At 48.0% G+C, this 17,522-nt stretch overlaps 1 protein-coding gene across 1 annotated transcript in view; it reads left to right on the plus strand.

The window, feature by feature from the left end:
• Window positions 1-17,522, plus strand: part of NUP214 (nucleoporin 214) — a 47,502-nt gene that overhangs the window by 10,821 nt on the left and 19,159 nt on the right. The window contains exons 9-21 of the mRNA XM_078616016.1: window positions 63-132; window positions 3,179-3,305; window positions 5,246-5,404; window positions 6,743-6,917; window positions 7,291-7,345; window positions 8,330-8,551; window positions 9,665-9,785; window positions 10,922-11,070; window positions 11,924-12,040; window positions 12,514-12,663; window positions 14,391-14,549; window positions 15,428-15,531; window positions 16,350-16,538. Of these exons, the coding sequence (XP_078472142.1) occupies window positions 63-132; window positions 3,179-3,305; window positions 5,246-5,404; window positions 6,743-6,917; window positions 7,291-7,345; window positions 8,330-8,551; window positions 9,665-9,785; window positions 10,922-11,070; window positions 11,924-12,040; window positions 12,514-12,663; window positions 14,391-14,549; window positions 15,428-15,531; window positions 16,350-16,538 (1,797 nt within the window). The remainder of the gene's footprint in view (window positions 1-62; window positions 133-3,178; window positions 3,306-5,245; window positions 5,405-6,742; window positions 6,918-7,290; window positions 7,346-8,329; window positions 8,552-9,664; window positions 9,786-10,921; window positions 11,071-11,923; window positions 12,041-12,513; window positions 12,664-14,390; window positions 14,550-15,427; window positions 15,532-16,349; window positions 16,539-17,522) is intronic.

Genomic DNA, 17,522 nt, shown 5'->3' on the forward strand with positions numbered 1-17,522 from the left:
TTGTTTGAGCAGGGAGATACTTGGCATGGTTTTGAAGGATCCCTCGCCCTGTTTGATTGCAGGGACCTCATCGTGGCTGCCTCTTCGGTTTCCACCGACGTTGGGCTCTTGGCAAAGCAGAAAGAAGACCCTGTGAGTTTTCCACTCCCTTATCTTTTGCTCGTTCTATCGTCTGGTTCAAGTGTCTTTCCTTCTGCAGTTGGTGTCGGAGGCTTTAAGCAAAGTAGGGATCTCGGTTTTGCTGTGGAACCCCCATTGGGAGTTGTCCTTTGAGCCTCGGTTGACGCTCTGCTCGCCGTGTTCAGTTGTTTGGGGGGGCTGCTCTGTGGTTATGTTGGGTGGTGGGGTGGTGGTGCAGTGGTAACCCTTCCTCACAGGGGCTTGCCTTGTTTCCACTCAGAGTTTGTATGTTCTCCCCCCCATTGTTCTGCATGGGCTGCGTCCGGGTTCTCCGGTTTCTGCCCATCGCTATAAAACAACGTTCAGCGACAACTTTGTTATCCTGCATCAATGGGAAGTGGAGGGTGCCAGTTATTCAAATATGTCGTTTATCTGAGAGTTAACCTTGTGGTTCACCAAATATTCCAAGTAAATAAAACTTAGCAAGAAATAAATTAAGCCTACACTTTAACTATGATATAAGAAATACATAATACAGGTTTTTTTTGGGGTTAGATCACGTAAATATATAAATGTGTTGTTAAACCCGCCACCACCCGACACAGCCTATTAGTAAGGTTTGTCACGTAAACAGAACGTGGCCAATTCGTCACTAGTACAGCACTAGTGTGTAGTGTATAGTGTAGTGTATAGTGTACTATACTAGTGCAACACACCGGTGTGTTGGAGAGCAAAGCCACAACAATTACAATCTGAGTACAACGTTTCGCCAGTAATTACAACTAGCTTCATCCGCAACAGCCAGATTTGTGAAGCAATAATTCTACAGAAATAATATTTCAGAAATAATTCACTTTTTTACCAAGGTACCCTACCATACTCTTAGGTTTTTTCGGTAAAGTCACGTAGGGAAAAATAAATAAATAAATAATAGAAATAATAGAAATAAAATAAGTGATTTATCGTGATTTATTATTTTATTTCTATTATTATTTCTATAATTTTATTTATTTATTTTTACCTACGTGACTTTACCGAAAAAACCTAAGAGTATGAATCCTTGCAGCCACGAAAGCTTCAAATCTAAAGGTACCTACCAGTCAGTTGTAGAGCATTCTAAGTTGATTGTAGAGAAGCAGTGGGGCCATTTAGAGTACAGTATACAGTAAAACAGTTCTGTATGTACAGACTGTCGCTATCGCCACCACTCGGCAGCGTTCTGGAGCTCCCGTAAACAACAACAACAATGGAGCTACGTGAAGTGCACGGCAAGATGCTGTGGATGGCTGTCGGAATTTTTCTGGATACGTGAACAAGATTTGTATTTCCCTCTATGACAGATGCCGGTTAATGGAGTATTCCAAATGATAAAGTGTCGGATAACAAAGCTTTTGCTGTACAAACGTAACTGATACTGGCAAAAACATCCCAATGTAAAAAACAATAACCTGAAGATGACTCAATTAGAATGACTCAGGGCAGCGACGTTGCTCCCTGCTTTGAGTGACTTGGCAGGACGAGCCTGAACAAAGATATATTTAGACTCTTTGTGGCTTTCCTGCGTAAACAAACATAATTAGGATATTCTTGGTTCTTTCGGTAAAGTCACGTAGAAGGGAAATAATAAAATAATATAAATATAAAACAAGAAAAATTCTCACGACGTTTCGACTGCAACACAAGCAAAAACCGCCACTTTTTTCAAATTTTCTTGCTGTGGATTTCACACCTGATGATGATTGCTTGTGTTGCAGTCGAAACGTCGTGAGAATTTTTATTGTTTTATATTTTTATTATTTTATTATTTCCCTTCTACGCGGCTTTACCGAAAGAACCAAGAATATGAATCCCTGCAGTCACGAAAGCTTTAAATCAAAACATAATTATGATGTTGTAATTAGGCACTGCACTAATTTACATGATATGTGCACATTAATTATAGAGATGGCAGTGGGATAAGTGTGTTGTTTGCTTCCGACCCTAATGTGGGATAATGATGGTTGAAACTGTGAGGGAGACGGTTGCGATATCTCTCGATAAGCCAGTCACTGTGAACCTGCTTGTGTTATATTTAATTTGTGTTTATTTGTGAATAATTTTTACAATTTAAAGTTTTTTCATAACAAATCTGCAAGATTTGTTTCTAAGATTCCAAGAACACAGGATGAGATGTTACTATCCTTTGTGCAAGCACTTCCAAGAGTTCATGAACAGTGTGCCTGGTGAAATTTGGGGAGCGCATCGTCAGTAGTGAACCTTTGGTTCCTAGGGTGTTTCGGCCTTTCACACTATACACCCTCCCCAAAGGCGGCCAGTGACAGGGTGATCAATCCTACGCTTGCGTCCCATTCCCAATTAGTCATAGGAGTTGCCTTGTTTCTAAGAGATCGCTGTTTCAATACTCCCTTCCTCAGCAAGTCCTTACTTCAAGTCGTGGAATGTGATAGTCCTGCTTGTAGCATCGTTCGCCTTTCAATATTGGTCCTATACTGTGCTCACTTCGTCTGCAGATGAGCAAACGCTTCTGCTGAAACCGCTGTATCCATTGCAAAAGTTGAGTCGTGCTAGGGAAGGAGGCAAACCAACAAATAAAACACTCTTGTGTGTGTGTTGGCGAGGATGTGGTAGTGTAGCGGTTTAATGCGCTGCACTGCGAACCCGGCAACACGAGTTCGACTCATGCTGAGAGCCAACGTTGGTGAAACGTATCTGAACCAGTCCTGGGCCTCCTCTCGGTCGATTCGGCTTCTAAGGAGTACCTGGTGCATTTTGTAAACATCGCCACAAGGGAGATGAAGGCAGCCGGGCGTGATGCTGGCCACACAACCCCTCGCATGCCCGTGCTCGCCAACAGCATTTGCCTTAAACAGGTTGTTATGGTCGTAGAGGGGGGGGGGATCTTGGTCTTTGCGGCGTAACCACCGCTATGTGTGTGTGTGCTCCAGACGTAACCACCGTTGTGTGTGTGTGTGCTCCAGACGTAACCATGGCTGTGTGTGTGTGTGCTCCAGACGTAACTACCGCTATGTGTGTGTGTGCGTGTGTGTGTGCGCTCCAGACGCAGTGGGAGACCTGGACCCTGGAGGACTCCAGCCGCGCTGTCTGCCCCGTCAATGAAAACGACGACGACACGCTGCCCATGGGCATGGCCATCGACCGCAGCACCCACATGCTCATCCCCATAGGTGCCCGGCCCATTTGTGTGCCCACCCCCCACAGTGGTCCCTTGCCCAGCCCTAGAGGTAGACCTGCCCTATATCGATAGCTATAACTACATCCTACGCTCATGCGCACCCTTACCAGTACCCCGTGAATACATGCGCATGCCCACTTGCGCCATCTATGTCTGCAAATTTCCACTTGGGCCTGTAAGGCCTACGCTCAGGATAGATCGATAACGATTTACCCCCTCACGGATCGACAATGTTTATTTATTTCAATATTCAAACTGGAAAATCCCTTGCGATGGAACATCTTGGTTTGCAAGTGGGCCCAGGGTTTCAATTTACACATACAATAACGCATAATAGCCTGTTCGCAAACATTTAGAATCTACGAGTTGGCCTGTGGCCACATCTGCGACACTAAAGCTTATTGCTGCTGCCTGCTGCACACATTCAATTCGATGCTTTGAGTACCTTAAATCAACAGGGAAGTTAAAAGCTGTGAACTGTTTTGTTATTTTACCAGGCAAGACCCACTGAGCTATGTGACTCGTTTTCAAAAGTGACTGGCCACAAATGATCGCTCATCAAAGTGAATTATCACGAGGAAATCCTCTTAGACGCGCGCATTTCTAAATGTGGAGGGAAAACCCGGAGAAAAACCCCATGTGACCACGGGGAGAACATCCAAACTACAAAATACACAGCAGGCGTCCGGGTTGGAATGGAACCCACGACCTCCTGTATACCAGGCAAGGTAGTTAACATCTTGCTATCATGGCCCCCCTGTAGGCCTCACCCCTCTTCTTAGGGTCCTGCCTCTTTCTGTTTAGGCTTTGCCCCTTCCGAGACACATGGTTGGGATTGTTTGGGTCTTAGATTATTATCATGAGAAATAATGTATCCAGTTTGCATTTATACATTGAACATCATAGCCAGTTAAACATATAATTAACTGGTGCATGCTGCCAGTGCGCGTGGAACGTCAAATAGTCAACAGTTGCACATCCATAATACAGGTTTTTTGGTTTAGATCGCGTAAATGTGTCGTTAAACCCGCCACCACCCGACACAGCCAACTCGTAAGGTTTGTCACGTAAACAGAACATGCCAATTCGTTACGAGTACAGCACACCGGTGTGTTGGAGAGTAAATCCACAACAGTAGTAATTACAACTATAGCCAGTAATTACAACTAGCATCAACAGGCGACAGCCAGATGATGCTGTCGGGTGGTGGCGGGTTTAACAACATTTATATTTACGCAATCTAACCCAAAATACCTGTATTATGGATGTTATTGGTCGCGAAAGCCTACTTGTTAAACAGTAGCACATGTTGTGCGAGTGAGTTTTATTTGGAGATTAGAAACTTGAGACCGGCGGCTTCACATCTGTGTACTTCTGGGTGATTGTTCCATGCTGAAATGGCTTTGTGTCTGCGTGAGCGTGTGCCCGAATTGTTAGAATTCGGGGATCCGATGCGATTCAATCATCTTTTTTTAATGTTGCGTTGAATGTAGCACCTCTCGTGGTTGCCAGGTTTACGTGAACCAGTTATACAAAAACAAAAGTAATAGATTAATATGCAATTCTCATGGATCTTAATCGGGTCTTAAATAATAGATGTTAATCATTATGTCGTTACTACTCTGGGTCCCGCTGCCTTCTGCCCTGGCTCCCCACTTGGCAATGAAGGTTTGTTAATCTCTCCCTCAAAGTGCTTTTGTCATTTTGCTGGCTTTGACAATGAAACCTATGGGAGCGATGTCAGCCACATCAACTCGTGTGCCACACTTGGCCACAAATTTAAAGTCTCTTTCTCATCACCGCAGCTTTCAGACTTGCGTGGTATTTCCGGCCTAGCGGAGCGTCTATCTACAGGACGGAGTGCTGGCCGCGCGAATTGTCGCGTCTGCCTCGTAAGTCGCCGGTCCCTGCGCGTGTCTGCTGCTCGTGCAGGGGAAGACAAGAGCATCCCGGCGGCACCCATGCTGGTGCTGCTGTCCACGGACGGACTGCTGTGCCCCTTCTACATGCTCAACAAGCAGCCCGGCGCCAAGGCCATCGTGGCGCCGCCGCAAGCCCTGCCCACGCACGGCGAGAGGACAGCGCCGCCCGGTACGCCGCCGATGAGGATTTGCGCTTGAATGGCCGGGAGGGCTCGGAGCTCCTCGCCTCGTCATCGCGTCTCGGCTCAACCGTTCCAGTGCCTCGACCATTACAGATGCACGGCCACGCAGAGATGCTTGTGCGGGCGCACACAGAGATGCGCATCTTGCATTAGCGTGATATTTTTTATGTATTTTATATACATATTTTATCCAGAATTCAGGTTTTTTGGGTTAGATCACGTAAAGATATAAATGCGTTGTTAAACCCGCCACCACCCGACATAGCCAATTAATAAAGTTTGTCCTGTAAACGGAACATGACAATTCGTTACTAATACAGCGCACCGGTGTGTTGGAGAGCAAAGCCACAACATTTACCATCTGAGTACGACGTTTTGCCAGTAATTACAACTAGTTTCATCAGTCGACAGCCAGATTGGTGGAGAAATACTCCTATTTTGTTCCATAAATAGAGGGGTAGAGGTAATGCCATCACATGTGAGCCCTTCTTGCTCAGATCACTTGAAATCCAGATGGCAAAGTGCTATTCTGTGCACCTCTAGCATTGGATGGAGAGACGATCAGGTAATTAAACTTTAAAACCCAGTGATATCATAGTTGGCTACAACCTGGCTTCAAGCACTCAAAGTACATATCCTCGGCTGGCTAAATCTGTCTTCAGTATGTTTATTCTAGCTGTCTGTGCGTATCTCGCCTGTGGTGTTGTGGCTCATTGCATCGACTTGGCGTTAACTGCCCATGTAATGATTCCTGCCTTCGTTGGTGATTGTCAAAATGTTGGGGTCCCGAGTCGATGGAAGTATGTATTGGTTTTTTTGGTCATTCTGGACTATAGTGGCAGTGCGGTGCACAAGACCCGGTTTTATGCAGCACATTCTAATAGAAAAGACTAATCAAATCTTATGCCCGCAAAACACGCTCGTGAGATGTATTGTGGGCATCAGAATTGATATCAGAATCGAGGTATCATTGCGCGGCTGCTGGTTTTTACCCCACCTGCCCACTGCCTCAGACCAATTTGGCAGGAAAACACCCGTTCCTGTCAGCGCTCGACAGATAAGCAGCGTTGATCCTGGATAGTGCTTGGATTTCTGACCACCACGCGTAGAATATCATAGGATGCGGGGCTACACTGAGCAGTCAGAGGTAGTGCAGCAAAGTCCATTGTTGTACTGTATTAGGCTCATGTTTATCCGCTCTGTCTCCACCACCCCGCATTGACCGGCATGGTGAAGTATGCTCAAATAACCCCCTCTATTTGCCCTCGAAGAGCCCGCTCCCCGCCAAGTAACTGACGCAGCCCGGCTTTGTGCTCGCCCCGCAGGTGGGGGCCCCGTCGCGCCCCCTGCCGCTCCGAGCTCCACCGCCCAGGGCCCGCCTCCCCTCACCGCCGCCGTGGCCCCCACCCTGAAACCCGCGGCGGCGCCGACGGCCTCCGCTCGCTCCTGGCCCGCGGCGGCGGCGCCCGGCGCGGGACCGTCGTCTCCTTCCGGCGTCAGGTAACGGGGGCGCTTGTGCCGCCGGCGCAGTGTTCACTGTGCGGTCAGATCGCCGTTGCTTAGCGTGAACGGGTGGGTTACTTGATGCCATGACACGGTACGTTGCGTGGACTGCGTCGCGTACGCAACTTGTGTGACGTCGCATTCTCGCCACCGCGTATACAACATCGCGTATCCAATGCTATTGCAAATGGAATGCACGCCATGCACAACACACTGCGCTGGGTGTGGATGGTTAATTGGTCAGGGTGCATATGCGACCTCGTACTATACTGCAGTTTTCTAAATTTTAGAATACAAGGAGCTATTGAAGGGGGTGGCGGTGACGGTAAGTGCTTGGGTTAACGTTAGAGCTGCGCTGTTCGTTATTTAGGTCTCGCAGCCGTTTCCACGCATGCCACTGGATGGGAGGTGATGGACAGGGCTTGGTGACGTCATTGGCATCATCAGCCGCGTCACGCTGGGCCTGGCTCGTCGGGGGGTTTCCCACCTTCGGCAGACAGCAGGATATGGGGGCGGCTACCCCATTGTTAAAGGGGTCTTGAGTAATTGACCAAAAAAAAGTTGTGGATTACAAATTATTTTTTTAATTCGTCAACTAAATTGACGAATTATACTAACTGCAGTGAATGTAAGGACAGTTACGGGTGGTTAATGCAAACACGATTCCTTGCAAGGGTATCTATTTGGTGTTTGAAAATTTTAACACCTTTCTTATTGCCAGAAAGGGTAAAACCTATTCTTATTTTCTCATAATGTAATGACACTAGCAGCCAGTGCATGCTGGTCACTGCTCAGATCTTTCGGTAAAATTATAGTGCTGCTGCTTCAGAGCTGAATTTAATGCTCTCAAGTCATTAAAATTGGGCCCCTGACCATTTCACCTGGAATGCGCCCAGTCTCATCAGATCTCAGACGTTAAGCAGAGCTGAACCAAGATAGTGCCTGGAAGGGAAGTCACCATGCAATGTAATGGGTGTTATTAGATACCGTGGGACGATATTTTGGGCAGCAGAGGGCAGTGCAAATAAGCCATTGTTGTGCAGTAATTCTATGCTTCCACATGTTTGCTCCTCACCTTCAACCTGCATTGACCTGCTTGGTGGAGTATGATCACGTAACTCCTGCAACACGCAGGGCATGAGGAGACGTATAAGAATATTTCTTTTAAACTAGAGGAATCCGATGAGCTATAAAGCGCTTTTGCACAGACTTGTGTGGTAAAAGAACGACAAAGGGGTGTAAATATACACCTACAACTGAGTGACAGCGTGTTACTTTTGAAAATAAATTCCTTTGTGAGATTTAAACAGTGATTCTGTTATGGGAGACGCCTTGACATTTACTTGTAAATCCCAATTAGAGAAATGACAGGGATGACGTTGGGTTACTTGTGGAGCCTCGGCGGTTAGTCGGTGATGGGAGCCCGACCACTTTCCACGCGTCACCACGCTGCGAATGGTGCAAGGAAACGTGCTGCCCACCGCAATCCCACGGCCTCCTGCGACGTGTGCGGTCTGCCTTCCAGGTTCTCCTTCAGCCCCAGCCCGAGTCTGCCGGCTCCACTCGCCACCTCGAAGGCCGCGACGTCCATGCCCGCGGAACCCCTGCGGCAGGTTCCAGCCCTGGCACAGGTGACGCAGTCCCGGCCGGCACTTTGAAGAGGGTGCCCATATTTTAGAATCAGATTGTGTTTCCTGGAGAAATCCGATGAGCTATGAAGCTCTTTTTCACAGCTGTCTAGTAGGGGTGGGTGAAAACGTTGCAACAACAAACAGTACAAAAACACGATGGGAGTGCAGAGGGTATGGAAGGTAAACAAATCGATGATAAAACACAAATCAAACTAAACTAATTTTATCTTACCAGGTAAGACCCACTATTATCTTTCACAAGCAACCTGGCCACAAATGATAGCTCAACGAAGTGGCTTATTACGTGGACATTTATAGCAGCAAAATAATATAAGTTAGGTTACCTGACACGGGTTTAAACTTGAGCAACAATAATATTAAAAATCGAATCTGCACTAAAAGGGGTCCTTATACATTCTGTATATGGGGATGTGTTCCCTACAGCGTTATTTCTTAGGTGTGAGCAATATATGAGGGCATCATGTTTGGTATTGGTAATACCGCTAATAATAATAATACAGATGGTAAACAACCCCCGCCTCGACCCACCTTGCCACTTGGTTATATTTCCAGAACTAATAGTTGCAGGACTTTTTTCTGACATTCTAGGTCTACAATGCTCATAAAAACACGCGAAGACAAGGCGCACAGAGACCAAGGAAGAGTTAAACACACGTTGGCGGGCGTGGTTCTTGTTTTTAACTGGCAAGCTCTGAGTACTGTAATAATATTAATTAACAAATACTGGAATAACATTGGAAAAATAAAAAATCGATTATTATAAAATGTAATCGTGCATCGTGAAAATCAAATCGCAGGTGTTGGAGTGGAAACAACGATGCGTCTCCTCGATGCTGCGTGTTCTCACTCGGAAGCGATCTTCAGATTTTCTGACTTTCTTCATTTTTTTAGTAAAAAGTTTCTCGAGGATGAAGAGCGCTATAACGAATCAACATTCTACGGGGTCGCGCTATCCGAGGTCGGCCTGTGTAAACGTTTTCTCAAGCGTAGATTTTGTGGGGCCTCCTCGGCTGTGTGGCTGTTTGATGGCGTGCCACCAACGCTAAATGTTGGCGTTGGCGGCGTCCGCGTTGCTGCGCGTGGGAACGGCAGGCGCAGGCGGCGTCGGCGATGGGGAACTTCACTTTGGGACAGATGCTCGCGCAGCCGAGCGCAGCCATGAACTCGGAGGGGCCCAGCCTCTTCTCGACGCTCACAGCTTCCCCGCTGACAGGTAAGCCTTCAGAAGGCCCCGCGGTATTTAACGTTTTATCGAGATTGAAAGCTGATTTCTTTAGAACTGAATTTTGTGTCTAGTTTGTTGTCCTTCCCCCCGCACCTCCGATTAGCACCGTTGGCTATATTCGAGCTACATACTTACATCCTTGTCATCATCAGTGTTGCTATGATTATTGGCAATTTAATTTTACCATCATCACTGTCGAAAGAAGAAGATCACTGTCGTATCATCATCGCCATGGTAATTTTCAGGATTTTCATGATCGGTGTGTAGACATTTTGATTGTCATTGTCTTCCATTATTTCATGAGCATGGTTGTAATACTTCTCGTAATCATTATCATCCTCATTGTCATAATTAACACTCTCCCTCTATTCATTGTTATTGTTGTCATGTCATAATTTTCATCATTATCATCATCACCACATTGTTCATCATCTCAGCAGTGTGAAGAGCTTTGCTGCCATCTGTTACATTCGTTAACTTCGGGTTTTCTCATGCAAATATTTGTATTCCTTGAAGTTCTATGATTGACCAATGAAGGTGACTGTCCGATGACATCCGAAGGTTCTTCATGTCTCGCTGAGCTCGCATTTGTCAGTGTTTTCTCATTCGTGTAAGATTGAAAAGCTTGCATGCAAACACACATGCACATAGATACATACTGACAGCACATATTACACACGCATTGATAACGTACTGTAGTATGTGGCCTGGTTGCTCAGATGCCTGGATGTCTTATGTGCATTCCCTCTTTTAGTTTTATGGTCAACTCCTTAGCTGCTCTGAACGATAGTGTAGCGGTTAGCGCGCTGCACTACGAACTTGGTCACCCGGGTTCGATTCCCGCTCACGGCCAACACCAGTGACGATTATTTGAATCGGTCCTGGGCCTCCCCTAGGTCGACTAAGCCTAAAATGAGTACCCGGTGTGGTGTGTTAAACATCGCTACTAGGGAGACGAAGGCGGCCGGGCGTGGTGCTGGCCACCCACCCCCTCGTGTGCCGTGCCGGCCTTCATAGGTACTCACTAACAGCACTTGCCCCAACAGTATGTTAAGGTACTCTTAGTTCTGTCGGTAAAGTCACGTAGGTAAAAAATGATTGTGTTCTTCGGATATTTGTCACAGGTGGATTTTCCATGAGGTTCCCCGGGGCGCAGAGCCAAAGTCCAGCGACGCGGCCGATCAGCAGGCCTCCCGCCACCTCCATTGCCACGGCCGGGCAGCCGCTACCCAGGGCTGTTCCGCCAAGCACCACAGCTTCACAGCCACCCGCGGTACTCCTTCAATCTCTCAACAAACGGCACAACCCAAGCACGCACACATAGCTACTGCGTTGTAGCTATGATAAACAAACAAGGATTTGTTTTGTCATCGTCAAAAGGCATTTCCGACAACTTTGCTGAGCGGCATTTGTTCAAGCGGACAAAGCCTGGACTGGCTGTGACTTTACGAGCCGCTTCGGAAAGATCTTCCCTGATAATTGCTGTTGCCTGGATGTTTTAAGAATGACCCCTCCGCAAGCACCAGCACAGCGGATAATTTTTTTATAGAATGTAAAGCTCCATTATCCGGCATCCATTGGGAATCAGTTAATCAAATATGCCAGTTATTTGAGAGTTAAACTTATGGTTCACCACATTTTACAAGTACTTTTCAAGAAATAAACTTCAGCCTACATTTTAATTATGATATAAGAAGTAATAATGCCCTGAGACCGATTGTTTAAGGGCACTTTATTAATTTAAATTATTATACTGTCGGACGTACACTACCACGGAGATGGAGCGGTGAAATCGGCTGGTGTGCAGGAGTGAGACTGATTGTTACGTCACGGGACCATGACGGGTGACTCCCGCTTGGGGGAAATCCTCCATCCGGCAGTGAGATAGATCATGGCTGACGATGATGATGATGACGATGACGATGATGATGGTGATGATGACGACGATGATGACGATGAAGATGGTGATGACGACAATGATGACGATAACGACGATGGTGACGATGGTGACGATGACGTCGGTGACGATGACGTCGATGACGGTGACGATGACGTCGATGACGGTGACGATGGCGATGGTGACGATGACGACGGTGACGATGACGATGGTGACGGTGATGTTACAGAACACTGGCAGCCCCGTCACCCCGGCACGCCACGCAGAACCCTCTGCGGCAGTGACGGCCATGAAGCCGACTCCACAGCGATCCTCGGACCCTTACTCCGTGGGCATCTCTGAGGAGGTGAGTCCGGCTTCATCCATATTATGTAGGTTTTGCCAGCTCTGGTGCTGCTGGGGTGCCACGGCGGCGAGATGTTAACTACCTCGCCTGGTATATAGAGGTCGTGGGTTCAATTCCGACCCTGACGCCTGTTGTATATTTGAAGTTTGCGTGTCTCTCTTCCCGTGAATTTTTCTCTGGGTTCCTCTGGTTTTTCCCTCCACATTTAGAATCAACACACAGTTACAGAGTATTTGGCTGCTATAAATTTCCATATCATGAGCCACTGTTTTTGAGCTATCATTTGTGGCCAGGTCACTTCAAAAAAAGAGCTGTATAGCGCAGTGGGCCTTACCTGGTAAAATTAAAAATAGTTTAGTTTAGATTTTGCTCAGGCCTATGGACTCAAGGGAACGTGGACTTTCCACCACTGAGTCGGGGTGACCAGCGGGGATGTCGCTCACGCGGGACGACGCGGCCTCTCCTTGCCCCAGGTGTCTCACTTCCAGCGGGAGCTCGACGCCCTGAAGCTCCGCTGGGCGGAGGACGACTTCTCGGTGGGCACGAACGAGGAGCTGTCCCGCATGTCACACGAAACGCAGGGCCTACGGGTCTACCTGGAGCAAATCAAGGCCAAGACTTTGGTGAGTAGGCCTCGAAGGGCCCCGGGCTCCATGCCGGGTGTATAGCGTTTTGATGAGGGATTCCTACTTGAAACCTGATTCCCACAACCACCCATCTCAAAAGAATGATCTCATAAAAACGCTATACCACAGAGCTCATGGCATTTCTGACCAACACCACCTGGCCAGTGAATTAAGACATGTACATCGGGCCCTCAGGATGAACGGATACTCTGACCGCACCATCCGACAAGCTGTTTCTCCCACGATACAGAAACAGCCACATGAAACTCCGATCAAAACTATCACGTTGCCATACATAGCAGGCGTGACCAAAAAGATCTCCAAAATTCTAAACAAACATAAGATCCAAGTCCGATTCAGTACAGTGCATCAAATCCGTGATCTGATTCCATCTGTGAAGGATGTCGGTCCTGACTTACAGTACCCTGGAGTCTACAAACTGAGTTGTAGTTGTGGTGATTGCTACATTGGAGAAACGAAACGTCATGTTTCTGATCGTGTCCGCGAGCACAAGTCAGATCTGAAACACGGCAGAACTGATTCTTCCGCCGTTGCCGATTATTGCTACAACGCTGTGGGCTCTCATGAAATTGTCTTTTCCGAGACCAAGGTGCTCTGCAAACCTCCTGGCTACCATGAAAGGTTTGTACACGAAGCCATCCAAATATACAAACACAGACATAATTTCAACCGTGATGATGGGTACAAACTGAGTAATCATTGGAAAGATGTTATTAACCATGCAAAAAAGATTTAACTACACATATTTGGACCATCTTATTTGACAGACAACTGTTCTTTAGTTACTGTACAGTTTACTGATAGACAGCCAGTTTTGTTTTATCATGTTTAGCTTCTTTTTTCACACGCTGGTTTCCTGCTTTAAGTTTTACCCACCAAGCAACGTAGCAGGAGGCTGTTTCTTCCTGACCTGCTTTTTTTTTGCTTTTACCATCTGCATGGCAGGGGCTCGGTCCCATTAGCAGCAGCCACACTTTAACAACTCTGGCACCCCCCCCCCTCTCAGCCAGTCTACATAACAAAGGCTCAGTCCTTTGTTATGTAGACCAACCGTAGCTTCAGCTGCACCAACCTTACCATAATAATAAAAAAAACTCCTATCCAGGGGCATACCCTGGCTCCTCCCACCCTCAACCAGTATATATATATGGGGTCGGATCTCTTGGAATTTCTCCTTTACTTGATACAGAGAGCGTGCTGTGACGGTTCCACCTGAAGACGGAGGCTTGTGTTGCCTCCGAAACGTCGTGATTTTTATTTATTTTTATTTCACCAGTCACCTGTCACTTTCTCACACGTGAGGCCCCGTCTGCCCCAGTGACTTCCCTTCATAAACGTTCATTCTGCCCGTCGCACCTGGGTCTGGACCATGGCATCCCGTTGGTCAACGAGACACCCGCATCACCGCTCGTTATCGCACCATCTCTCCACCCTTTCATCCATTCGGTGCAGATCTGTCCGCCTCCACACACGTGACATTCATGTGTGCGTGTAGCGGTGGCACAGTGGTAAGTGCACTGTGCTCTGAAGCCGGTGATCCGAGTTTTATTCCCACTAGCGGGCCCTTCCCTCGGTTGAGTAACTGGTGCAGTGTGTAACCATCAGCACTGGGGAGACAAAGGCAGCCCCCTGCCGCTCGCCCTACGCCCGCCGTGTTTCGCCACGCCCCTGGGTGTCGTGCCGCCCCCCCCCGCTGCGAATAGGTGCAGCACGCGGATGGGAGCAGGCTGCAGACAGAGGTGCTGCAGGGCTTTGCGGAGCTGGAGGAGGCGCGTTCTTGCCTGGAGCGCCGCCGCGACCCCGCTTACCAGCAGCTGCTGCGCCAGAGAAGCCTTCACCCTGCCAGCCAAAAGCAACTCGAGGTGCTGCCCCAGCTGCCCTCGCTGCTGCCATCCCGCTGCCTACAATTACTTACCACGGTGGCAAGATGTTAATTACCTCTCCCGGTGTGCAGGAGGTCGTGGGTTTGATTCTGACCCTGACGCGTGTGTATTTGGCATCAGCATGTTCTCCCCGTGGTCGTGTGGATGTTTTTCTGGGTCCTCCGGTGTGTCCCGCTACATTTAGAATCATGGTGCGTTTAGGGTATTTAGCTGTTATACATTTCCACATGATGCATCATTTGTGGCCAGGTCGCTTCTGAAAAAGCTATTTAGCGCAGTAGGCCTTACCTCGTAAAATAAAAAAATTGTTTTTTGTTTAACTCGTTTTTTACGTTTTGTTGCCCTATCATTAGTCCCGCTGTGTCTGTCCTTCCTGCCTTGCCGCCTGTGCTGCCCTCTCTTGTGCCCACTTCCCACATTGCCCTCCCAGCTCTCCCTTATGTGGCCGATGATCTAGTGCTGCGAAGGCGACATCGTTGGTGGATCACACGAGCTGTGAAACTCCCTTCCCATGGGCGTCTCGTTGGCAATTCCCTGGCTTGGCACGGAGAAGGCAGTACAGCAAATGTGGAACTCGCCTCTTTGGTCTTTACGGGATACTGTTGCCCCCTGGGACATTGCCACGTTCCCCCAGGGGTCCGTGTACCCCCAGTTGAGAACCATTGTGTACCCGCTGTGTGCTAACATACTGACTGTTGCTTGTTCGCATGACCCGTTCCCACGCGTATCCATGTGACTACTGAGATAGGGTTCGTTTTGACTCGCTGGTCATTCAGACTCAACCTCTCCTTAACATGAGCGACGTTGGCTAAAGCTTGACTTTAACCTCTTAACGCCCCCCCCCCCTTCCCCAATAGGAGATCCGCCGGTTGCATCGGTACGTCACCTTCGCCATACAGGACATCAACAACATCCTCGATTTCCAGTGGGATTCCTTTTTGCAAGGGCAGAAGCAGCAGAAGTGAGTAGTTGTCCCTATGTTTGCACTGCACAACCGAGCCGCGCCGGGGCCATCTCCGAGCCAGCCCGGCACAGCTCAGTCGGGAGGCGCCGGTGGTGTTTTTCCACTGCCGCTGACGTGGCACGCAATGAACGGGCCGATTAGCCCCGGCCCTGCTTGGCCCCGAGCCAGATTCACATGTTGTCTGAAGCCACATTCACAATTTTTTTATCTGGCTCGGCCCAGAAAATAGCTAGTGGCAAACCGCCCGGTGCTGGCTTGGTTCGGATGTACCGGTCCAAAAGGGGAATTAGTTCCCTAGGTCTGCACTGGCGACAACTCTGATGATGATAATGTCCTTTATCCAAGAGAGCTCCATACACGCGCTGAATAACGCATTATCACAAAAGGCAGCTAGTGGCAAAATTAGTATCGATAGGCCCATATAGCCAGACTAAGGGTCCTTCAAGGTATTTTAGGTTCCGTGTTGATGCCCAACACTCGTAGAGGGTCCCTAAATATTCTTGGCATTCTTTGTAAATGCTCGAGGCTCACGTAGCTGGAATAAGGCAACTCGGATTCTTACGTCTCTGGAGTTGATCTTTCCTGAAACACAACTGAACTAAGCATCCTTACGACTCGGACATAGGCACCAACCCCTGCAATTTCATTCCAATTATACTCCGATAAATTGCGCCATCATGTTGCACCTCCAGATGTTTTGCATGGGGAAGCACAGTTTAAATAACATGATGATGATAATAATGATGATACCACGATGATGCCCGGCTCGCCCTCGACGAACCTCGCCGCTCGTTTGTTTCCCCGTGTGCGCGCAGGAAGCTGATGGTCCCGGAACGCGAGGGCCTTTACCGTTGCCTGGCGAACAACCGCATGCTCCTGATGGACTACCTGAGCACCGTGAACAGCCTCTGCCAGCAGCTGCAAACCGTGCGGGCGCGCAAGCCGCTCTCCACGTGGGGTCGCGGCGGCGCCGTGCCCAGCCCGGCCAGGCAGGCTTTGCCCAGGTGAGATGATTGCACCAGCCGTGATATACTAGGTAGCAGAGTAGAAGCAGGAGTAGTGAGATGGAATAGTGGCAGAATCGGCTGGATTTCGTAGCAGTAACAGTGCTCGTAACAGCAACGATTGCAATGGAGGTAGCAGTGCGAGGATTAGTAGTTGGAGTAGCCGTAGTAGCAATTGTAGCAACGGTGGTGGACGTAATATAAGTTTTTCTCTGTGCTGCCAAGTCAACACCTCGATTCATAGTGCCTGTCACGAATGGCTGTGGATGCTGCCAAGGACTTATATATCCAATCTCTACTTACCAATGAGAACTCCTGGATGTAAGAAGCACAGGATACCTACTTCTGTAGGCCTAGGTTCAAAAACCAAAGTAACTGGTGGTCACAAAATATTTTTTTTTATTTAACTTTAGGTATTTCTGTGATGTGAATAGATGAGATCCATCATAAAGGTTATTTTGGGTTCGATCACTTAAATTTCAATGTGTCGTTTAGCCATCACCACCCGACACAGCCCATTAGTAAGCTTTCTCACATGAACAAAACGTGCCAATTAGTTACTGCTTCAGCACACCGCTTGTGTGTTGGAGAGTAAACCCACAACGTTCGCAATTTGAGTGATGTTTTGCTGGTGATTACAACCAGCTTTATCAGGTGATTTACCACAATTCTGGCAAATGGCCTGATATAGTTGCTTGTAATTGGCAGTCTCAGATGGTGGTGGGTTCACGAAACATGAATACTTACGCGATCTAACCCAAAAAAAACTTTATTATCAATAATATTTGTCTCGATTTGCATTGATGAGACTTTACTTGGACCAACAATTCAGCTGCAACATCTTTGGAATGTACATCACCCACTCGGTCACCATCTCACTCGCTCACAATCGGCTATATACATCAGACACGCTCAGGAGGCAGCGTGTGAGTTAGGATGGCTGGAGAATTGTTTGGCAGTGTCAGATTTGTTTTATTGAACCCT

This window comes from Lampetra planeri, chromosome 49, assembly GCF_965212315.1.
Source record: "Lampetra planeri chromosome 49, kcLamPlan1.2.h2, whole genome shotgun sequence".
NCBI lineage: Eukaryota > Metazoa > Chordata > Hyperoartia > Petromyzontiformes > Petromyzontidae > Lampetra > Lampetra planeri.